The 24,451-nt window shown below is 39.4% G+C and overlaps 1 protein-coding gene and 1 long non-coding RNA gene across 12 annotated transcripts in view; one reads left to right on the forward strand and one right to left on the reverse strand.

Moving 5' to 3' along the window:
• The window catches only part of RNPC3 (RNA binding region (RNP1, RRM) containing 3), a 36,299-nt gene extending 32,897 nt beyond the window's left edge, over window positions 1-3,402 (reverse strand). For all 6 annotated transcript variants that reach the window (XR_010410806.1, XR_010410807.1, XR_010410808.1 and 3 more), the window contains exons 1-2: window positions 3,208-3,402; window positions 1,688-1,735 (exon numbers count right to left, since the gene is read on the reverse strand). Coding sequence is in view for 2 of the 6 variants with exons in the window: in XM_045897081.3 (XP_045753037.1) it covers window positions 1,688-1,735; window positions 3,208-3,402 (243 nt within the window). In the remaining 4 variants the exon portion in view is untranslated. The remainder of the gene's footprint in view (window positions 1-1,687; window positions 1,736-3,207) is intronic.
• A 141-nt stretch (window positions 3,403-3,543) lies between these two features.
• The window catches only part of LOC129046446 (uncharacterized), a 231,958-nt gene continuing 211,050 nt past the window's right edge, over window positions 3,544-24,451 (forward strand). For all 6 annotated transcript variants that reach the window (XR_010410812.1, XR_008507754.2, XR_010410811.1 and 3 more), the window contains exons 1-3: window positions 3,544-3,674; window positions 11,253-11,376; window positions 15,013-15,094. This is a non-coding gene — a long non-coding RNA (uncharacterized LOC129046446). The remainder of the gene's footprint in view (window positions 3,675-11,252; window positions 11,377-15,012; window positions 15,095-24,451) is intronic.

Here is a 24,451-nt window from a genome sequence, read left to right on the forward strand (position 1 = left end):
CTGTCTTAGCTCTAGAGCCATATTTTTAACTATATTAAAAATATTTCCGGGGCACCTGGGTGGCTCAGTTGGTTAAGCGCCTGACTTCGGCTCAGGTCATGATCTCAGGGTACTGGGATCAAGTCCCGGATAGGGCTCCCCGCCCAGCAGGGAATCTGCTTCTCCCTCCTCCTGCCCCTCCCCCTGCTCGTGCTCTGTCTCTCTCTCAAATAAATTAAAAATCTTAAAAAAATTTCCATAGAAGTAGCTCAACAACTCTTCAAGTTAATAGGTAACAGTGGGAATTCATTACCTACCTTTGCAAACATCCTCTGAATCCTGCCCTTAATGTCATCTAATGTAATAACCCAATACCTCAGTCCAAAAATCTCCAAATATTCCCTTTCTTAACCTCTACATCTATAGGGATCACAAGATCTACAAACTCAATCTTTATTGAGTATATACCTACTTTTCCCTTTGTTTTTTTTCTAGACTTATTTGGATCCTTTATCTTGCGTTGGCCATTATAACATTTCTCTTGTCTTGACTTTCCACTTGGTCTTCTTATCACTAATCTTTTCCGCATCTAATCCATTACATGAACACTACCAGATCTTTCACAGACCTGACCATATTATTGTGCAGCTCAAAAGTAATCAAGCCAGAAGTAGTATCTACTGAACAAAATTCAATCCCTCCCTCCCACCCAAATTTAGACTCAACCTATTTTCCAAGTCCTATTTCCATCTTAACCTTTAGTTTTTGCTCTAGCTACAACTTTCTATGGCCCATAGCTTCACTTAGTGTTCTCCCAACCTGAAATGCCCATGCCCCTTTGTTTACTTCTCAAAACCCAACTAATTATTAAGGGTGTACCTCAGGGGCGCCTGGGTGGCTCAGTTGGTTGAGTGACTGCCTTCGGCTCAGGTCATGACCTGGAGTCCCTAGATCAAGTCCCGCATCGGGCTCCCTGCTCGGCAGGGAGTCTGCTTCTCCCTCTGACCCCCCTCCCTCTCATGCTCTCTGTCTCTCATTGTCTCTCTCGCAAATAAATAAAATCTTAAAAAAAAATAAAATTAAATTAAAAAAAAAAATTTAAAAAAAGGGTCTACCTCAAAGGTCACCTCCTTCGTGAATGCATCTCTAGGATTTGTTTTTTAATATATGTATTTTCCCTCTAATACTTAAAATATCTTAATTTGCCATAGTGAGCGTTATCAGTCTTTGCATTCTTTACAACTTATTTTTAATCACATACAAATTACAATTTTAATTTGCTTTCCAGTTAACCTATTCTTTTTTTTTTTTTTTTTTTAAAGATTTTTTATTTTTTATTAGAGAGAGAGAGAGTACAAGTGGGGGAGCGGCACACAGAGGTAGAGGGAGGAGCAGGCCCCCAGCTCAGCAGGGAGCCCAATGTGGGGCTCGATCCCAGGACCCCAGGATCATGACCTGAGCCAAAGGCAGACGCTTAACCATCTGAGCCACCCAGGCTCCCCTCCAGTTAATCTATTCTTATGCCCAAATACCTAAACTTTGGGGAAGATTTGCCAACTGATAAACCAAATGCAGTCTGTGGGGTAAACTCTTGAAACACAGATGCTTTTGTTTTTGAAAACGGTAGTTCAACATTATGTTCCACTTTTGAACAAAGATTAGTTAATAGGAAATTGCTGATAACTTTCATAGTTAAAAAAAGTCATACCTTTATAGCTGCTTTTTCATTAGGGAAAGTAGCAAAAGCTGTATGTTTCTGAAAAAGAATTAAGGTACAATTATTTCTAATACAATTTCAGTTTTTCATAAGAAATCTGACTTTACCAGCTGACAGTTATTTCACAAATTAATAAAGTCATGGAAAAGGATGGAAAATCGAGATCGCTGTAACTGTTTATTAATTTCAGCACTGTAGTTCTGCATCTTTTTTGGATCAGAGCTCCTTGAGATGACAGCTATGTAGCCTTTTGTATAAAGGTGTACACACATATACACCATGTTTTACATACACTTTCAAATAGTTCAACAGATCAGAAGTTTAAAACCCCTACTCTACTAAAGGACAACCCTTAAAGTATCTTCAGTTTATAATATATCTAAAAATCTTAAACTTCCCTGTATACAGCCAAATACAAAGTTTAAAAATGTTTACCAACAAAAAATCACTTCTCAAGTGCATGGTTCCTTTGTGCTTTATCCTTGTAATAAGGGTTCAGTGGGAGAAGTCTATTTTAAAATATAAACTGTAAGTTTAAAAACCATCAGAAAAAAATAAACAGTAAAGGAATCATTACCACGGATAATGTTATCAGTTCTTAACAGTGCTTATTAAAGCTTTTACAAGTTGCTTGAGTATTTATGTAACACATTCTAACTTTGTCTAATCTGATGATCCAAGATGACCTAATTAAGAGTACTTAAACTAACCACACAGAGTATTTGTATTTGCTGGTATAGGTGACACTTTGATCAAAATTGGTCAGTCTTCTCAGTACTTCTCAACCCTGGTTGCATATTAGAATCACGTGAGGAGACTAAAACCACTGATATATGGCCGAATCACAGACCATCTTGCAGAAACTTAACATCACCATTACTATTTTAACAGAGAGAAATCCATCTAAAACAAAAGCAAATGAAATAATTGGGTAAATTATTGTGTAGAAACGTTTTTCTCCTGTGTAGAAACCTTTAATAGTCTTAAAAATATTATTCCAACTGATTCCATCAGAAAAATTTTTATTAAGAGTTTTTTTCCTAAAAAATCGGGTAGAAATTCTGTGACTGGTTTACTGAAGTTACCACTGTACTTTCTCCTCTGTTTTAATGAATGTCTTAACAGTGGCTTATAAATAACCCAACATTTTTAAAAAGTCCTTTGTACTTCATACCTGCGAGTACTCTAAGTCTAAAAGAAATGCTCTCAAATTCCGAGGAGTTTTGAGATTCTCAAGATAGGTCAGAAAAACGGATGTAAGCTATTTTCCATTCTTCTGCCTTGACTTTCTCACTGCTCTTTTCGACAGCGCTGTGACATTTAAGAAGCTCAAGACATTTAAAACTTCACTTGGTACGCAAAACCTTTTGACCTAAGAGGGAGAACACAGGGAAGACCCCACTACACAAGCGCATTTTCCCACCCTCTTCTACTTCCTTCTGTCAAAGCTTCCCCCTCCCTGAGTCTACCCAAGGGCCTTCCCTGGCGGCTTCGGACGGGCGCGCCCTTACCAGTCGTCCCTTATCTGACAGGACGCGCACCGACTGCGCCCCGAAATATTTCAGCAAGTCCTCTTTCTCTTCGGCGGTCAGCTCGGCTGGCAGGTGCCTCACTAGAAGGGTTCGGTCGCCCCGCGGCGGGGAGAGCGAGGCAGAGCTCTGGCATCCTCTTGACATCGGCGGTAGTGGCTGCTCAGGGGCCGCCATTTCCCTCGGAGAAACCGCAACGGGGAAGGCGAAAAACGAGCACGCAGGGAAAACGCGCTAATCAACAGAAGCTGAAGCTAAACGAGTATTTTTCCGCCTCGCGCTAAGGATTCTGGAAACAAGGAAGGACCGCGATAGACGGTCACCTTCTCGCGAGATTTGCGCCTGGGACGGCGGAGTCTTATTCAGAGACCGGCTCCTCAGACTGAACGACTAGGTTCCACGGCGGTGGGAGAGCAAAGTGATTTTTAAGTTCCGGGCAGCTGCTGAAGGTATTAAAAACAAAAAATTTCCATGGAGAAGCGCGAGGATTTAAAGAGTTGTCAAGGAAGGAATAAGGGGCCTCAGCCGCGTGAAGGAAAAGGCCATAAACCCGAGGACCGAAGAAGCCACTGCTGCGCGTGTGCGAGCCGGGGGCGCGTCTGGGCGTGGCCGCGCGGTCTGGAGCTCAGCTCGCTAGGTTCCGGTTACCCGGCCAATCGCGAAAGCGCGTTTGACTGGCTGTCTCGGAAGGGGGACTTGGCGTGGGATTAAGCTAACCGGTGTGTGCCGACAGTCTTGGGATGGTGAAACCAAAGATAGGAAATTCTTCGACTCAGTAAGGTGCACGTAGGTGGGAGAACTTAGTTTAAGGAACAAAAAGTTAGGAAATGGGTTTCGTTTTCTTGAATCGTGCGTATAGCAGTCTAATAGGCTCTGGCCAGTGTTCATTTCACGGAATTGGCGGCCTCTAAGGAGATACACCCTAATGAATATGAGTAATTATATAGATAAATCGATCGATCGATAGATCTTCATATATTTAATTCTAATAACGACCCTAAGGGGTATACTCCTTCCCATCTTACCTTTAAGGACATTGATGTAAAAGGAAGTGTAAGTCGCACAGCTAGTAAATGACAAAGCTGAGATTCCACCCTGCTAGTGTAACTGGGCATTATACTTTAATCCACTATCCTGTCTGGTTTCTGAATGGAGTTAAGGCAGAGATCATCCCAAGAAGTGAATCAGAAATGTCTCCCTCACTCCATACAGTGAGGGCCTTAAGGATTCTAGAGAGAGGTATTCTCTACAGTCTGCTACATTGTGCACAGGGGCTGGAGACCTAAGGACCCTCTGCCTGCTCTTTATTTGCCTCTTAATTAGGTGTTTAAAATATAACAGTAAACAATACAGCAAACTTTTGCTTTTATGCAGCATTGTTTGAGAAGCAGGGGAGGGACAGACTTCAATAAAAACTAGAAAAAGCATGGGAAAACGCGGAAATGTCAGTTATGTAGAGCCAGACCTTGATGGCCCGGTATGTTTGTTTGGAGTCTTGTTTATCCCGAGAGTAATTGGAAACTGACAGATTTTTCTAGTAGGGGTGTGTGTGTGTGTGTAATGATTAAATTTTGGATATGAAAATTTATCTTTGGTTGCAGTGTGAAAAATATAGTGGAAGCCAGAAGACAGTTGGGCTACTACAATAGCCCAGGTAAAAAAAGAAAACAAAAACAAAACATTGCTTGAAATAGTTTGGTAACAGTGGATACAGAGAGAAGAATCTGGAACTGAAATATATTTGGGAAGTAGAATTGATAGAGTTGTAGATGAAGAAAAGTAGTTAAGGATAGTTCTGGGTTTTCAGCTTGAGCCCCAAACTGTTCACCGTCTAGGTGGATGGTGATGATGTCATGTTTTGAGCATGAGAACAGGGACTAAAGTGTAGCTAGATTAGGGACTTCAGGGAAGGGTGGGAAAGGGAGGAACACATATTAAATTTAAGGTACCTAGTCAATATCCATGTTTCAGGTAGGCAATTGGATGTAAATTTAGTATTCTAGAGAAATATCAACACAAGATGCACATACAGCATCAACACATATAATATTTACCAAGGGATGAGAGATAGTGTAGGCAGGGAGAGAGAGGCCCAGTATTGATCTATGGGGCATGTCAGTGTTGGGAAATGGAGGAGAGAGGAAGAACAAGATAATAATCCTTTCTCTCTTGGCACTTACATTCTAGTAGTAAAGATAGACCATAACATGTAGATAAGTAAGTTCCTTTGGAGAGTAATATGTGCTTTTGGGGGAAAAAATAGAGACAGGGTAGAGGGATAAACTGTTATTGGAGAAGGCATGCTACTTTAAACACTATCCTTTGTAGGCTTTTGTCCGTGTCTTTCACCATTATCATCTTACTAATGATATCATCATATCTTATCCTTCTCTTGTCAATAGCTCAGGCAGATCTCATAATTTCTTAGTCACTTTCAGTTAATAGTCCCAGCGGACTCAAAATGTCAACTCTAAATTATATTCAGGCCTCACTTTTTACCCTCTTCTCGTATCAGCCTTCACCTAAGAGATAGGAGGAAGATATAATTTGCTTTCATCTCTCCCACGTTTGAGTAGGAGTGGGTGTGGTCTGCTCTGTGTTGCGCGTTTCTCTCATTTTCTTTTCTTGGATTACCACAGAGGTTCCCAAACTTTCTCAGCTCATGGTGCTTTTATTGTCTCAATAGTTTTTTTTTAACAGCATCCCTTGGTGCCTCCTCACTTCCTGTTCCACCCTGATTTTACACAGCAACAGGAAAAAACCCAGGTTTGCAAAGATTTTTAAATTCAAAAATATTTCAAGCTGGTAATTCATGTAGTGTAGTGTCCGACAGATTTTGATTATTGCCGTTTCCCTCAAATATTGAAAATATTCCATAGCAGGGGCATCTGGCTGGCTCAGTCTTGCTCTTGGGGTCATAAGTTCAAGCCCCACGTTGGGTGTGGGGATTACTTTAAAAATAAATAAATAAAAGTTAAAAATAAAATATTCCATAGCACCTCTGTGATGTAGTTGGTGCACCTGGAACACCGCAGCACACAGTTTGAGAACTGTGGCTCTAACTACTTTTTGGTTTTGATTTTCTTAATTGCAAGGTAGGAGGAGGAAAGTTAGAGGTGGGGAGTATCTTACTTCATTGACCAAATGTTGGTTCTCTATCTCACTCTGATTCTCTCTGGTCCATGTTGATGGACGCTCATATTCATCAATTCCCCCTCTATCACTGAGTACCTTTTCAGGCAAGAGTAGCTTCCCCCTCCCCTTTGGTCTTTGGTTTACATCTCCAGTTTACCTCACTTAGCCATGTGTCTATTTGGGCATTCCTTTCAATTTCCAGACTTCCTATTTTTTCTCATGAAGCCTGGAGAACTCCTGGGGCCTATTTTAGTATTTCTGGAAGGCCTTGGAGAACCTGAGAAAAGAATTTACTCCTTTTTTTTTTTTCTTTTTTTTTTTTTTTTTTTGGTTTTTTTGTTTGTTTTTTTACTTAAGATACAATTGACATAGAACATTATATTAGTTTCAGGTATACAACATAATAATATGTTTGTATACATTACAAAATGTTCACCACAATAAGTCTAGTTTACATCCATCATCTTACACAGTTTCAATTTTTTTTCATGTGATGAGAACTTTTGAGATCTACACTCTTACCAACTTTCAAATATGTAATACAGTACTAATAACTATAGTCACCATGCTGTACATTACATCCCCAGGATTTATTTATTTTATTACTCAAAGTTTGTATCTTTTGACTCCCTTCACCAGTTTCTCCATCTTCCATTCTTCCTCTGGCAACCACCAGTCTATTCTTTGTATCTATGAGCTGGGTTTTGTTTTGAGTCCCCATGTAAGTGAGATCAGATGGCATTTATCTTTGTCTGACTTATTTCACTGAGCAAAATGCCCTTGAGATCCATCCATTTTGCCACAGATGGCGTGATTTCCTTCATTTTTATTTCTGAAAAATATTTCAAAATATTTCATTATATATCATATATTCTTTATCCATTCATTCATTCATTCATTCATTCATTCAGGAATACATAGGTTGGGCGCCTGGGTGGCTCAGTTGGTTAAGCGACTGCCTTCGGCTCAGGTCATGATCCTAGAGTCCCGGGATCGAGTCCCACATCAGGCTCCTTGCTCAGCAGAGGGTCTGCTTCTCCCTCTGACCCTCCCCCCGTCATGTGCTCTCTCTCTCTCTCTCATTCTGTCTCTCAAATAAATAAATAAAATCTTAAAAAAAAAAAAAAGGAATACATAGGTTGTTTAGTCTATATCTTGGCTACTGTAAATAATGCTGCAGTGGAGGTGGGGGTACATGTATCTTTTTGAGTTAGTTTTCTTCAGCTAAGTACCCAGAAGTGGAATTACTGGATCATATGGTAGTTCTATCTTTAATTTTTTGAGGAGCCCCCATACTGTTTTCCATAGTGGCCAACAGTGCACAGGGGTCCCCTTTTCTTCACGTCCTTGCCAACAATTTCTCTTTTCTTTCTTTCTTTCTTTCTTTCTTTCTTTCTTTCTTTCTTTCTTTCTTTCTTTCTTTCTTCTCTCTCTTTCTTTCTTTCTCTTTCTTTTTCTTTCTTTCTTTCTGTCTTTTTTTCTTTTTCTTTCTTTCTTTCTATGATAACCATTCTAAAAGGTGTGAATTGATGTATCATTGTGGTTTTGATTTGCATTTCCCTGAAGATTAGTGATGTTGAGCATCTTTTTGTGTATCTGTTAGCCGTCAGTATTTCTTCTTTGGAAAAATGTCTAGTTAGATTTTCTGCTCATTTTTAATTGAATTGTTAGTGTATATTTTTTTGCTATTCAGTTCTATGAATTATTTTCCTAATTTTTTGCTAAAAGCATTCTTTTCCTTTGCAGCCAAAGTTCTAGAGAGATTATGTGGGAAGTAAAGACAAAAGAAACATTAAATTTCCTTACTACTTCACAGCCAGCCCATTAACAAGTCCTTGAAACAGGCTGACATTCCTCTAGGAACTCAGCTGCCTCGATGTTAATACTTTGCTAAGGTCAAAAGGTAATCTTAGCCCAACCCCCAAAATACTATAAGTCTACTTTAACATATAAAAATACTTTTGGCGGGGAACCTGGGTGGCTCAATTGGATAAACATCTACCTTAGGCCCAAGTCATGATCTCAGAGTCCTGGGATTGAGCCCTGTATTGGGCTCCCCGCTCAGCCTCCTGCTCATGTGTGATGTCACTCTCTCTCTCAAATAAGTAAAAAAATATATATATTAAAAAAAAAGTACCTTTGCAAACTTCCTTTTTCTCTACCTCCCAAGATATATGTTGGCAGTCATCCCCTAAGCATATGACCCACAGATATAAATATGAAGGGTCTCATTACTAAGGTTTTATTAGACAATAATAAATAACCTTTTCTAACAATAGCTAGTCCCCTCAAAGTTCCTGGAAACCTTGCTTCCAAAATTCCTAGGAGACTCGCTATCCCTAACCACCTCCCAACTTGAAAGTATATACTCAACCACTCCTCATGACCCCAGTGCAGCTCTTTCTGCCCACAGGTCTTGTCTCTGTGCCTTAAAAAAACCCCCTTATTGCACCAAAGACATCTCAAGAATTATTTCTTGGCTGTTGGCTCCAAAACTCAACATCTTTCCTATATCAAGAGACGTAAGTTATCCTTATTTTTTTACCTTGTACTCCAAAATGTACTTCTGTCTGGCTCCTGATCCCATCAGTCCATAAAGTAATTCTTGCTAGGGTGAACAGTTACTCCAAGTTGCTAAATCCAATAGACGTTTTCAGTTCTCATTTTAACTTTTCAGCAGAACTTGAGACATTTGACCACATTCTTTTTGAAACATCATCTTCCCTTGGTTTACAAAACATGCCATTTCTCTTATTGTTCTAACTCACTTTCTCTCTGGCCTGACTCTAATTTTCAACTTCATTTTTTCTCCTTTGTTCCCTAACTTTGAACCTTCTTTCCACCTTTGCTCTTAAATGATAGCCTTGTTTCTTATTCTCATTGAAAAAATTGAAGACTTCCATACCCATCAATTGTACTTGCATTTGTGCTCCTTAGTTAAGGCAACTTCTTCAGAATTAGATCCCTGCCTTCTTGTGTACTCTACTGAATCATTCTCATTCAGTAAATATGCTATTATTATTTTGATTTTTTAAAAAGCAAAGCAAATGATGTGGAGAACAAAGGCAAAAGAAATATAGGAAAAAAAGTAAACTTTCTCACAACTTAATAGCCCATTGACAAATACCTGGGACAAGCCGAGTGACCGAGTGACCTTCGTCCAGAAAATCAACTGCCTCAATGTTAATACTTTGCTAGAGGCAAAAGGCAACCCTAGCTTGATACTAGCCCAACCTCCAGGACCCTAAAAGTCTTCTTTAACATATAAAAATCCCTTTGGAAACTTTCTTTATCTCTACCCCAATAATGAGGGAGCAAAAGGCAAAATGAGGGTATAGATAGCACAAGCTAACACCCAGCAACCCCCCCCCCCCATATGCGTGACATTCCTCAGGCATTCCAGGCTGCCCTAGAACAAAGGAAAGGAAAAAACAAATGGTTAACTGATAGAGATCACAGGCAGGACCTGAGCCTCCATTAGTTTGCAACTGTCTTAATGATTTACAAGAAAAGAGCAGCCTCCAAAACCTATAGATTCAATTTACTGGAGCCCTAACATCACCCTCCTCTCCATAGGATAAAGAATCTTACATAATCAGTCTCTCCTTTACAACCCCAGTGCAGCTCTTTCTGCCTGTGGGTCCTGTCACCCTACTATAATAAAAACACTTTTGGCACCAGAGACGTCTTAAGAATTCTTTCTTGGCCTTTGGCTCTGAACCCCACCACTCCAAACCATATCAGCCCCAAGATATACGTTAGCAATCATCCTCCAAACATATGGCCCACTGATGTATATCTGAAGGGTCTCATGACTAAGGTTTTACTAGACAGTAATAAATGCCCCCTCAAGATCCTGGAAACCTTGCTTCCATTTCCTTAGGGACTTAGGCTATCCCTAACACCCTCCCAATCTGAAAGTATATAAAATCAGTCACTCCTCACAACTGCAGTGCAGCTCTTTCTGCCCATGGGTCTGTCTCTGTGTTTTAATAAAACCACCTTTTTTTGCACCAAAGACATCTCAAGAATTCTTTCTTGACCATTTGGTCCGAAACCCCAATATTTCACATCAGCAAATATACAAATTTAAAAGAAAACCTTTTGTTTCCACTTTCCTCTCCAGCCATTTCTTTCTGTTTATAGCAAAATTGCTAGAAATAATGGTGTATGTTTGTTGTCTCCACTCTTTTTTTCTCTCATATTTTCTTTAATTTTGTTAAAAACAACAACAACAAAAAAAAACTGCAGGCCCAAAATGGCATCACTGGGCCAAGTCACCAAAACAAGGGTTAATACATAACGTAATTATAGTTTCAACCTCCCCTAGACATATAATCTTAACTGGTCAGTCAGGAATTTTCTGTTAAGTATCAATGAGATAATCTGTCAGATGGGCCCTTTCTTGCCCCCAAAGGAAGATGAGGTAATCCATCTAATAAGACCTCCTACCATTCCCTATAAGGGAAGGTGACCTTGCCTGGGACAATCTTTTCTCTTTTTCTTTCTTTCTTTCTTTCTTTCTTTCTTTCTTTCTTTCTTTCTTTCTTTCTTTCTTTCTTTCTTTCTTTCTTTTTCTTCCTTCCTTCCTTTCTTTCTTTCTTTCTTTCTTTCTTTCTTCTTTCTTTCCTTCTTTCTTTCTTTCTTTCTTTTCTTTCTTTTTCTTCCTTCCTTCCTTCCTTCCTTTCCTTCTTTCTTTCTTTCTTTTTCTTTTTCTTTCTTTTTTTTGCTAATAAACTTCTTGCTCCACCCTCCTTCTTATGAAAATCTTTTATTTTGTACAACTCCTTGGAGCTCCCCTACCTACTGGATGGGATGGTGCCTGATTCATGAAATTCATAAAACCAATTAGATCTTCAAATTTACTCAATTGGATTTTTATTCTTTAACAGATTTGGTGGCAGCAGTGGGATCCAAAGCAAATCTCCATCAACATTCAGGGACAATGAGAAACACAAGCATGGCGCCCTGTTAACCCTTTTGAATTCACTTTCTTGCTGTTTTCAAAGGCCATTGGTGAGTTCCTATGAGTTTGAGCTCTGTGCTCTGCATTTGAGCTCCTGATCTAATTGGCTTTTTTGTCCAGGGTTAACAGGTCACTGTAGACTAAGAGGAAGCACTAACAGATCATTAGTCAGCCCTCAGTTCAGGCCACAATTCCATATCAGAATCTCTTCCCTCATTCTAGTCTACAGTCCCCATTTACTGGGGTTTGCTGGTTTAGTCCACGTTGGACTAGCCAGAGCTGCACTGGGTTAGACTTAAGAACCAGAATGAGTTCAGGATCAGACTGGGTCTGATTTAAGAACCATAATGGGTCTGGGATTGGACCAGATCTGATTTGAGCTGGACGGCATTTAGTGTGAGGCCTTGGTGTTTTAAATAAAAACCAGTTGCTAATGGGGAATCTTGGAAGCCAGAAATAAAGCTGCAAATATTGGTGGGCATGGATTGAGCATTTAAAGGCTTTGCCACCTCAAGAAGTCTCCCATGATAGGATAAGTTGGTTATGGAATGGGTTAAACTGACACTAGGTCACTTGCCAACTTCAAGAAAATTTCTGTGCAATGAGGTACACTGTAAACACCCCACAAATACCAACCCCATGGCACATCCCTCTTAGATATTAGTTTGCCTCTAAGAAACCTAGCTAAAAGGCCTAGCTAAAAGAAATAGGATTCTTTATATCAAGAGAGTTGAGCACATTGCCTCTGGCACCCCTGCTTATTTTGTGTCTAAGAACTATAGTCCTGGTAGTTGGAGATATCTAGCAAGATGGAACAATTTTACTAAAAAACAACCTGGGATTACAATGGCTATTAAGGGGAATGTTACAATTAGATAAGATCATTTAAGAACACTTGTAATTAACGGTTCCCAAATTAAATAGAATGGGATACTTATTTTTTTTTTTTTTTTAAGATTTTATTTATTTATTTGACAGAGAGAGACACAGCGAGAGAGGGAACACAAGCAGGGGGAGTGGGTAAGGGAGAAGCAGGCTTCCTGCAGAGCAGGGAGCCTGATGCGGGGCTTGATCCTAGGACCCTGGGATCATGACCTGAGCTGAAGGCAGATGGTTAACAACTGAGCCACCCAGGCACCCTTGGGATACTTATTTTTTTTTTTTTTAAGATTTTATTTATTTATTTGAGAGAGAGAATGAGATAGAGAGCATGAGAGGGGGGAGGGTCAGAGAGAGAGGCAGACTCCCTGCTGAGCAGGGAGCCCGACGTGGGACTCGATCCCGGGACTCCAGGATCATGACCTGAGCCAAAGGCAGTCGCTTAACCAACTGAGCCACCCAGGTCCCCAGGGGATACTTATTTTAATTTACATGCAGAAGTCTCCAAAAATTCTCATACTTCCAAAGTCGTTTCAGTGGAAGATTCATTGCAAAAGACTAATAAAAAATTAAAGAGAGAAAAGGTACCTAAAAGATTATAAGACTTGTATCCATTCTGAAGAAACTATTAACAGTTGCCTTTTAAATTAAAACCACTCAAGGCTACAGGTAGTACTCTTCAGGTATCTTTCACTCCTTAGTCAAAGACCAAACTAAGGGCTATGGTTAAGAATTTTTTAAACCCAGGGAGGATCCTCAAAAGTTTTTGTAAATAGATTGCCTTCTGACCCCATTCAAGAGAGGAAGATAAAATTTCACGTTGTCCCTCTCTTTCCAAATCGAGACTAATTGGTTATTGATTCTTTCTCTCCCAGGATAGCTATTTCCTTTTTGTTTATCTACTTTTTGCATCCTAAGAATTTGGCTTGACTTTTTACCTGCCTGGGATTTGCAGGTTATTGGTTCTTTCTTTAGTTATCTTTGGGAGTAACTCTAAATCTTGTGAAGATACAATCTTTTACACCCTCTTTGAGGACACCTCATAGGTCCATGAAGTTGTTTAAAGCTGCCAGAAATATTTATTGTTTGTCGAGGCTGAAACATGACAAGATATTTGAAAGAACTTAATAACTCTATGATCAGAAATTTGACAAAGTGGAAGCTGATATTCAGAGCCTGATAGGAAGTTTTTTAGGCATTCTCCCATATGCTAAATGTAACCAAAAGGAAAGAAGAAATTCTAATATAAGTGGATGGGTGCATCAGTCCTTTGACATCATTGACAGCAACTAACCTAATTGAGGAATTTAAAGCAGTTGTCCTTATTTTATAAACCTAGTATTTACAAGACCAACAGTGTGGTTACAGAAACAATTCAGAATCCACTGATCCTTTTTACCTATTCCCAAACCTCCCTTATTTATCTCAAAAGGCTTGTAAGTAAAACTTGTAAAAACTCTGGCCTCAAGGGAACAAACATCCTAGGAACATTCCGCTTTATTTTTTCCTTTGAATTATAAATGTTGTATCTAGGGTCTTCCCTGGAACTTTTATCTAGACCATCTTTTTTTTTTTTTTAAGATTTTTATTTATTTATTTGACAGAGAGAGAGAGAGAGCACAAGCAGGGGAGCAGCAGTGGGAGGGGGAGAAGCAGGCTCCCCACTAAGCAAGGAGCCCAATGTGGGGCTCGATCCCAGGACCCTGGGATCATGATGTGAGCTGAAGGCAGATGCTTATCCGACTGAGACACCCAGGTGCCCCTGGGCCATCTTTTTAGAAAGCAAATTTTGGGGAGATAATTCTTATCAAGAAAAAAACAAAAGCAGAAAGATTATTTAGAACTTGATTTGTTATGGATAAATAACAAATCTTAAGTGTCTTCTCCACAAATATTACAAAAAGCTTTAGCCATCTAGACAGGTAACTTTAGCTTGTTCCATTTACCACAAAAACAAACCTAGATCTATCTTTTATAACTAGTGAATTTTGCACCAATTTCATGGCAATAATTTTAAAACAGAAGCTATAAGGTCTCTGTTGCATCTGAACACACAGTTCGTGTGTATCTATATCTATGTTGTAGATGTGTGGTATTTTCTACCTCCAGATGGTATTGCCAAAATTAATTTGTAAAAGCTCTGCTTAATTGGCTTAAACAAACAAGCACTTTACATAAATTAGTATTCATAAAAATTCTCAGAAATATAATAGAAACTAACCCAATGTTTTTCAAGTTCTTGTGATCTGGGATAATCTTCAGTAAATTAAAGTTAGTTTAATGAGTTCATTGGTTTAATTAAAACAGGCATGTCTTTCGAGTTATCAACATTGAATATAATTCTGGTAAATAACCTTTATTCTAATACTTAAATTTATTTACTTATTAAATTCATGTAATATTATTTGCAATTTGTCAGCAAAACTAATTTAGAATTATGGTTGACTGGTGTCTCATAAAGTTTTTGTGCATAATCTAAACATAATTGTTAAGAACAAGTAGGTTGAATAGATATAATTTTAGGTACGTTTTTTTAAATAGTTTCCCCAAATCTTGGTAACTTGACACCTTAAAGCTTTGCTAAGTGATGAGTTAAGTTAAATTCATTGAATATCTGCATCATTTCCTAATAAGATGATAATGAAACATTAATTACTGAGAATAGGTTTATCTATTTTTGGCTTCATATCACAGAGAAACTAAAAGATATTTGGATGTGTTAGTGCCACATTGGAAAAGGCACATGCTTCTAGAAATTATGAAATGTATTTGTAAATTTGCCAACCTAAAGAATGCTGGTGTTACAGGGTTGCAGTTTTCTTGTCTCACGGAGGCGAAGAATGAATCTCGTGGACACAAAAGGGTGAAGTGATAGTTTATTAAGTTAAGGTAAGAACCCAAAGAAAGCCCTCTAGAGTGAGAGGGTTTGAATGGGTTGCCAGTGAGGCTTTTATGGTCAGTCTTTTATTCAAAACTGATGAGGGAACCTAAATCTTCTTGATGTTACCTCTGATAGCACCATGATTACTTCTCCTTTGAATATCTCATCAGTGATGTTTAAGACAAATGAGGTGGTCTGGTTATGTTCCCTTATCTCTGGTTTCCTTACACCTCAGCGTTTCTGGGATTTTTGTGAGCTTGATCACATAGCCCCCTACTTGTCTCTCCCTACCTAGCCCCACCTGTCCCTTACTCACTGGTATAACAGTTCACAATTGTTTACATCTAGTTCTCACTAGATATTAAGGTTTCTAAGGGTTTAAGAATTCTAATTAACGTATGTGATTAAAGCTACTAGAAATAATAAGGGAAACATCTTCTTATACCAAGAAGTAAGATGTGTTTTTGATAAGAGAAGATATGAGAAACTGAGATGCATTTTTTGTTGAAGGAAAAGAAAGTAATTTTGTCCTAAAATGAGGCTGGTTGTCTAAAGAGGAAAAACAGGGGCCCCTGGGTGGCTCAGTCAGTTAAGTGCCTGGCTTTTGATTTTGGCTCAGGTCAAGAACTCAGGGTCCTGGGATTGAGTCCCATTCCAAAGCTGTTGGACTTTTGGTCTGCTTTTGATAACAGATTATGAAAGTTTCTATACCTTTTAACTGCTCTGCCTAAAAACAGTGATTTTGTGTTTTATAAAAATAATTTCCTGTGTCTGCTGTCTTTATTAGGTCTTTGATTACCTAGGAAAACTGAGTCTTCTTAATATTAAAGGAGCTAAATTTTGCTAATAGATAATTACTAAGTTTCATAATAATCTGTGATACTATTCAGGCAAGCACTTTATTTTTTTTGTAAGATTTTATTTATTTATTTGTCAGAGAGAGAGCTCACAAGCAGGGGGAGGAGCAGGCAGAGGAAGAAGCAGGCTACTGGCTGAGCAAGGAGCCTGATGCTGGACTTGATCCCAGGACCCTGGGATCATGACCTGAGCTGAAGGCAGATGCTCAACCAACTGAGCCACCCAAGCAAGCACTTTAAAATTTTTTGTCTGTGTGCAATTTTAACAAACTTCCCCAAATCAAATTCTAAATGAAGTCTTTTGTCCTTAAAAAAACTAGAATTTTTCCAGAAGTTTCCCTTAACATTTCAAAGGATTTGTTAACCTAATTAGGCTTATTTGATATGTTAAATTATATGGAAAGCATTGTCAAATAATATCTAATATGATGCCTTCCTTATGTAGTATTTGTATAGGTATATAAGAGTTCTAGAAATCATGTGAAATTCCTAGACATATGTGTCCTGATATCACTTTATATTATTCTTTTACCTTCTGAAGGGGCTCTCATCAAAATTGAGGCTTGTACTAAAAGGACTAAGCCTGAGTATCAAGGAGATGCTTTAGCTGACTTTCATGCAAAGGCAGGAGAAACAGAACCTGTAAAGATTGTGTCACATGTGGATGAAGGCTATTCTGCTTCTGCAGAAAATGACCCTTTGGTGCCAGACTTTTGCCATCCTCATGTCCTTGCCACATGGCAACAGCCTGCTTCTAAATCAAAGAAACAATAATTGTAAATTAAATGAACAGTTAGGGCTATGGGCAACCCAAGATGGCTGCACAGTTCTTTCTGGCTCCCTGGCAAGCCTCACTTTTTTGGTGTTTACATTCCTTCACCCACTCTGGTGCATTCAAGATGACTCAAATTATTAATTGACATTGATGGGGAAAACTTTTATAAAATTGCAAAATAGTCTACCAATAATGTCTGACTTGTCATGTTCATAATCCTGGAGAAACTATTTTGTTTTGTTTTTCAAGAGGCTTCACACCTCCCTCTGGACCCTTTGAACACCTGCAGTTGGACTTCATTCAACTGTCACTTAGTATGGGTTACCACTATGTTCTTATTCTTATATGTGTGTTTTTCGCATGGATTGAAGCTTTCCCTTAACTGCAAGACTGATGTCCTCATAGTGGCAAAAAATTGTTAGAAAATGTGTTTTCTACTTGGTATACCGTCCATGATCTCCAGTGATCAAGATACCTCTGCTTCCCTGGGAAAATCTTATAAACCTTAATGAAAACCTTGAAAACTTTTTGGAATTATCACTCTCCCCATCACTTCAATCATCAGACAAGGTTGAGAGAACTAATGGGATCCTCAAACTGAGCATTTCTAAACTTGCCAAAACTATTGGACTTCGCTGTTCTAAGATATTGCCCTTGGTCTTACTGACTGCTAGAAGTTACCCCTTTGGGAAGTATAACCTCACACCATGTGAGATAGTCATTAGCAGACCAATGTATATTGGTGTACAATCTTCTGCTGATCCCTTGTTGTCTCATACTGGTGTGACTGACTACTGTAAGTCTCTCATATCTTATGCTCAAGCCTGTCAACAGGTTATAGAAGCCTTTGTGGATCCCAATTTAAAGGATCCTGTTGGTCACAGTCTAAAGCCTGGTGATGAGGTATTCTGGAAACATTATCAGAGGAAGACACTTCTTGAGCTCAGTTGGAAGGGACTTTACCAAGTTTTCCTGACTGCTGACACTGTTGCAAAACTAGAAGACACTGGAGATCTCTGAATCAAATTGACAAGGAATAGGAGTAGCTGACATTGAAGTAACTGATTCAGCCCACGACAATGGATCAACTTCATATTTTAACTAAATATGAAACCCTTTCCCCTTATTTTCTTTTCCTTTACTTTGGCATTGCCTAGAAAGATAATGCCTTCCTCTGTATCTCTCAGGCCATTGCTAAGAGGGGGTAATCTAGAATTTATTTCAGGTTAGAAGAAAATCTAACTGTGCCCCTAATTTTTCACAAGCAAAATAAGAGATCTCTTTGGTTGACTCCCCCGAATTTACATTGTTGAGTTAGAAAGGACCTACCAAGGAGGCTTTCATAATTTAGGATTCACTCCTTATAGGAGGTCCCTATTTCCCGGGTTAGGGATAAATGTAAATGAGCCTATGACCAAGAACTTCTCCTTAATTCTTAATTATTGAAGAATCTGCTGCTGAAGTAATAGTGGCCCTATAAAGATTCTTAGACTCTATGGCCAAAGTTCTTGATAATAGAATAGCCCTTAATCATCTTTTATCTGAGCAAGGAGGTGTCTGTGTTGTGGCCAACACCATTTGCTTTACCTGGATTAACACTTCTGGGGAAATTAAAACTCAATTACATAAAATCAGGGGGGGAGCCACTTGGCTTAAAAAGTTCACTTTAGGTGGGGTGCCTGGGTGGCTCAGTTGGTTGAGCATCTGATTCTTGGTTTCAGCTCAGGTCGTGATCTCAGGGTCATGAGAATGCGCTCCGCATCAGGCTCTGTGCTCATTGTGGAGTCTGCTTGCCCCTCTCCCTCTGCTCCTTCCCCTGCTCTCTCTCTCTGTCTCAAATAAATAAATAAAATCTAAAAAAAAAAAAAATGTCACTTTAGGGGAGTCTTTCTTTTACTTAATATTGATTTATATTTATGAATTTATGAATTATATTTATGTCTTGGGGACTGTGGCTTTGAAGTGTACTATGAACATTAGGAATTATTATTTATAATCTCCCTGGCACATTGTAGCCTCTTAAAAACTGAAAATGCATATGTGCAGCTGCTAACTACCAAGCAGATGATCGCCCTGTACTGGAACCTCATAGGAGAAGCCAAGAAAATGACTGACTTAAAGAATGTGAACCTGAAGCCATGACCTGTGAATATCACAGAGATTAAGCATGACTTATAGATACCACACAAAAACACAAACTGCAAGAATTTTAGAGCAATAGCTGAGAGTGGTGCTGATGCCTTAAACTCTGATCACATCTCTCTCAGTTAAGCTGAGAGTCTGAGCAAAAGGGGGGAATTGTTAAAACCATAGGCCCAAAATGGCTTCACTTAGGTCAGGTCACCAAACTGGAGCTTAATGTATAATCTACTTGCATTTTTAAAAAAGATTTTATTTATTTATTTGAGAGAGAGAGAGAGAAAAAGAGCATGAGAGCACAATAGTGGGGAGGGGCAGATGGACAAGCAGACTCCAACCTGAGCATGGAGCTAGATACAAGGCTCAATCCCAGGACCCTAAAATCATGACTTGAACAAAAGTCAGACACTTAACCAAATGAGCCATTTGCAGTTTTAACCTGCCCCAGAAATGTAGTCTTAACCAGTCAGGAATTTTCTGTTAAGCACAAGTTAGGTAGCCTGTCACATGGGCCTTCTCTCTCCCCCAAGGGAAGATGAGGTAATCTGTCTAAGATCCCCTAAGGGAAGGTAACCTTGCCTGGAAAAATCCTTTCTTTTCTTTTGCTAATAACCTCTTGCTCCACCCTCGTACCCATAAAAACCTCCTTGCAGGCTGGGGTGCCGCCTGATTCAGGAGTCACTTCATAAAGTCAATTAGATGTTCAAATTTACTCCATTGAATTTTTGTTCTTTTTTTTTTTTTTTAAAGATTTTATTTATTTATTTGACAGAGAGAGAGACTGAGAGAGGGAACACAAGCAGGGGGAGTGGGAGAGGGAGAAGCAGGCTTCCCGCGGAGCAGGGAGCCCGATGCGGGGCTCGATCCCAGGACCCCAGGATCATGAGCTGAGCCGAAGGCAGACGCTCAACCGACTGAGCCACCCAGGCACCCCTGAATTTTTGTTCTTTAAAGTTTATTCCAATCAAGTTAACAACCCCACTATTCTACTGAAATTGCCCTTCTCAAGGTCACTAATGACCTCGACATTGCTAAATCCAATGGTTCTCAGATCTTATCCTATTTGATCTATCAATATCACTAAACACAGTTGTTTACTCTCTGCTATAAAAACAACCAAAACAAAACACAACCCCAAAACTAAGCTCCCTTCATTTGACTTGCTGTGTACCACACTTTCCATGTTTTCCCTCCATCATTCTGGTCACTCTCTTTGTTTCTTTTGCTGGTTCCTCCTCACCTTGACCTCTAAATGTAGGAATTTCTCACGGTTCAATCTTTTATTCTCACTCTACTCATCCTACAGATAATCTCAACAAGTTTCATGGCTTTAAAAACCATCCATATATTGATGACTTGTAATTTATATCTCCAGCCTTTACCTCTTCCCTGTACACTTCAAAACCATAAATCTAAGTGCTTACCTTAACACCTCCTCCATGTTGTATAATAATCATCTCAATCATAGCATGTTTAAAACTGAGCTCTTGATATTTTTTAAATCTCAAGTTTTTTCTATCTCAGTTACTTTTGATTTCTCTTTATCTTTTATATCCCATGACTTTCCATTCAGCAAATTCTCATTTTGCCTTGAAAATATCTCAAAAATTGGACCATTTTTCTCCATCCCCACTGTTACCACCTTGTCAAAGCCACCATGAACTTTCTGAAATTGCAATAATCTCATGGCCATTCTACTTTTGTCCTTGCCCCCTGGACAGACACAATAAGGCTCAACAATTATTCTGTGTATTCTTCATATACCAACTCCCTTGTTCTTAGGTGGGACTATGTAATTCATTCTGGCCAATGACCTGCTACTGAAAGAAACATGTCAATTCCAGACTACATCATGGAAGAGTAGATGTGAAAGCAGTGATGATAGAGGCCACACATTGAGATTACAGAGATAAGGCAAACATAGGCAGACAGGTAAACTTAACATAGAATACCTAGTTACCATATCGATAACAACTGCCTTAGGAAATTGCTGGACTTCCACCAAACTTTGCATAATTAAGAAATAATTTTTATTATGTGAAATGCATTGATAGTTTAGGGTTTTTTTTTGTTTTTTTCTTTAACCATATCAAATCTAATTGTAATAATACACTCTGACATTTTATGTATCAACTGGCCACAGGGTGCCAAGATCAAGCATTATTTCTTGGTTTGTCTTGGAGGGTGGTTTTAGATGAGATTAGCATATGATTTGGTGGACTCAGTGAAGTAGATTGCCTAGTCCAATACAGGTAGACATCATACCATCCTTTGAGGGCCTGACTAGAACAAAAGGTGAATGATGGAAGAATCCACGCCTTTTTTCTTACCTCACTGTTGAGCTGGAATATTTTACCTCTGGCCTTGACTGGGATTTATACCATCAGCTCCCCTGGTTCTCAGGCTTTCAGATTTGGACTAATTTATACCACCAGCTTTCTTGGATCTCCAGTTGATAGAAGGAAAATTATGGGACTTTTCAGCCTCCACAATCACAGGAACGAATTCCTCAAATTAGTACTTATCTTCTCTATGAATATATAATTTTTATTTATTATAAGATTTTAAAATTTATATGCATATTGAAGAATATATATTATAGTATATATTAGTCTTATAATAAGAATATATTTTGGGAGGGGAAGATGGCAGCAGAGTAGGAGGAGCCGAGGCTGACCTTGTCTCACAAAATTAGATATAAAATCATCCTAAATACCTCAGAAACTGATCTGAAGATTGGCAGAAAAAACTCCACAACTAAAGGTAGAAAGGAGGCCACTTCGAAGAAGGTAGAAAGTGCAGAGATGTAGTTTGGGAGAGAAATGGATCGTGGCCACTGTGGTGGGAGGTGCAGGGAAGGTTGAGAGATAGAGTAACACTCAGGAGCACATGGGGAAATGAATCCCTATAGCAATTGGCTTGGAAAGCAAGAGAAGCTGAATTTTTTTTTTTTTTAAGATTTTATTTATTTATTCATGAGAGACAGAGAGAGAGAGAGGCAGAGGGAGAAGCAGGCTCCCAAGGAGCAGGGAGCCCGATGCGGGACTCAATCCCAGGACCCTGGGATCTTGACCTGAGCCGAAGGCAGACGCTTAACCATCTGAGCCACCCAGGCGCCCGAGAAGCTGAATTTTTAAAGTTCTCTAACCAGCAGGGCTTAAAGCCTGGAGTTTTAAAGGTCAGCATGCTTGGCTCTGGGAAAGCTTGGAAGACATTGGGGCTTCTCTTGCAGAGAAGGCAGGCAAACAGCCCACTGATATACAGCATCTGGAGAGTGCCTGGGGCATAGAGTGGGGAGGTTATTTGCTTATCTTGGAGCATTTCCCAGAGAGACAGCATTAACAAAGAGAACTCTCAAGGAACAAAGGAACTGGTAAGCACCATTTCCTTCCCCCTCCCCCTCAGCATAAACACAGAGCCACCTGCAGGAACCACTGCTGTGCTGGCTCTCCCTACCTAACTTACTTATGCTAAGCACCCCCACCCCATGCTCTGGAAGAACCACCCTTCCCAATCATGGATGCTTCAGTCCCAAAGTGCATGGGACCCCTCCCCCAGAAGACCAGCCCAAACCCCTGCTAACACCATGTCTCCCAGCCCAGGAGTTTTACAGCACCTCAGTTCCAGCAGCAGGTCTCTTTTCACAAGCAGACCAGAACACACCTAGTTAAAACACGCCACATTCAGGCCAGGGACCAAACGCTGCCCACAACAGACAGAGAGCCTCTGCAGACGAGTGGCTTGAAGGATAAAGCAGCCATGACAGAATAGCAGAGTGCACGCAGCACAATTGGTTATACTTCCGGAACTGCCAATGCCTGGGGAACGGGGGAACACTACATGGCAGGGCGCTATAAGACCTCATCTTTAGAAATCCATTATCCTCAAGACCAGGAGTTGTAGCTGACTTCCTTAACAGAAACAGGCACAGAGACTGAACACCACTGAAATACTAACAATATAAAGTAAATAGTATGAAAAAGTATATACCAACAAGTTGAATAACTTGGAAAAAATGGATAAATTCCTAGAAACATACAACTACCAAAACTGAAACAAGAGGAAATAGAAAGTTCAAACAGACTGATTACCAGCAAAGAAATTGAATCAGTAATCAGAATAACTCTGAACAAATAGAAGTCCAGGACCGCATGGCTTCACAGGCGAATCCTACCAAATATTTGAAGACTCGATACCTATTCTTCTCAAGCTATGCCAAACAATAGAAAAGGAAGGAAAGCTTCCAATTCATTCTATGAGGCCAGGATTATCCTGATACTACAACCAGATGACACCAGAAGAAAAGAGAACTACAGGCCAGTATCTCTGATGACCATACATGCAAGAACTCTCAACAAAATAATGGCAACCCAAATCCAACAATACATTAAAAACATCATTTACCATGATCAAGTAGGCTTTATTCCTCGGTTTCAACAGTGTTTCAATATTTGCAAATCAATCAACATGATATGTCATATCAATAAGAGATAGGATAAGAACCATATGATCATTTCAAAAGAAGCATAAAAGCATTTGACAAAGTACAACATCCATTTGTGATAAAAACCCTCAACAAAGTAGGCCTGTTTGTTTGTTTGTTTATTTATTTATTTATTTATTTATTTATTTATTTTGACTTTAACATCCCTGGATCCCTGAGATTTTTTTTTTAATTTTATTATGTTATGTAGTCACCATACAATACATCATTAGTTTTTGATATGGTGATCCACGATCCATTGTTTTCATATAACACCCAGTGCTCCATGCAGTATGTGCCCTCTTTAATACCCATCACCAGGCTAACCAATTCCCCCTCCCCCCTCCCCTCTAAAACCCTGTTTGTTTCTCAGAGTCCATAGTCTCATGGTTCATCTCTCCCTCCAATTCCCGCCCGCATTTTCCCTTCCTTCTCCTAATATCCTCCATGCTATTCCTTATGTTCCACAAGTAAGTGAAACCATATGATAATTGACTTTCTCTGCTTGACTTATTTCACTTAGCATAATCTCCTCCAGTCCCATCCATGTTGATGTAAAAGTTGGGTATTCATCCTTTCTGATTGCTGAGTAATATTCCATTGTATATATGGACCACATCTTCTTTATCCGTTCATCTGTTGAAGGGCATCTCGGCTCTTTCCACAGTTTGGCTATTGTGGACTTTGCTGCTATGAACACTGGGGTGCATATGGCCCTTCTTTTCACTACATCTGTGTCTTTGGGATAAATACCTAGGAGTGCAATTGCTGGGTCATAGGGTAGTTCTATTTTTAAATTTTTGAGGCACCTCCACGCTGTTTTCCAAAGTGGCTGTACCAACTTACATTCCCACCAACAGTGTAAGAGGGTTCCCCTTTCTCCACAACCTCTCCAACATTTGTTGTTTCTTGCCCTGTCCATTTTTGCCATTCTAACTGGTGGAAGGTGGTATCTCAGTGTGGTTTTGATTTGGATTTCCCTGATGGCTAATGATGATGAACATTTTTTCATGTGTCTGTTAGCCATTTGTATGTCTTCTTCGGAGAAGTGTCTTTTCATATCTTCTGCCCACTTTTTGACTTGATTATTTGTTTTTTGGGTGCTGAGTTT

The sequence above is a fragment of the Mirounga angustirostris genome, unplaced genomic scaffold, assembly GCF_029215605.1.
Source record: "Mirounga angustirostris isolate CCGP_5_RB_7025 unplaced genomic scaffold, mMirAng1.0.hap1 SCAF_4, whole genome shotgun sequence".
Classification (NCBI taxonomy): Eukaryota; Metazoa; Chordata; class Mammalia; order Carnivora; family Phocidae; genus Mirounga; species Mirounga angustirostris.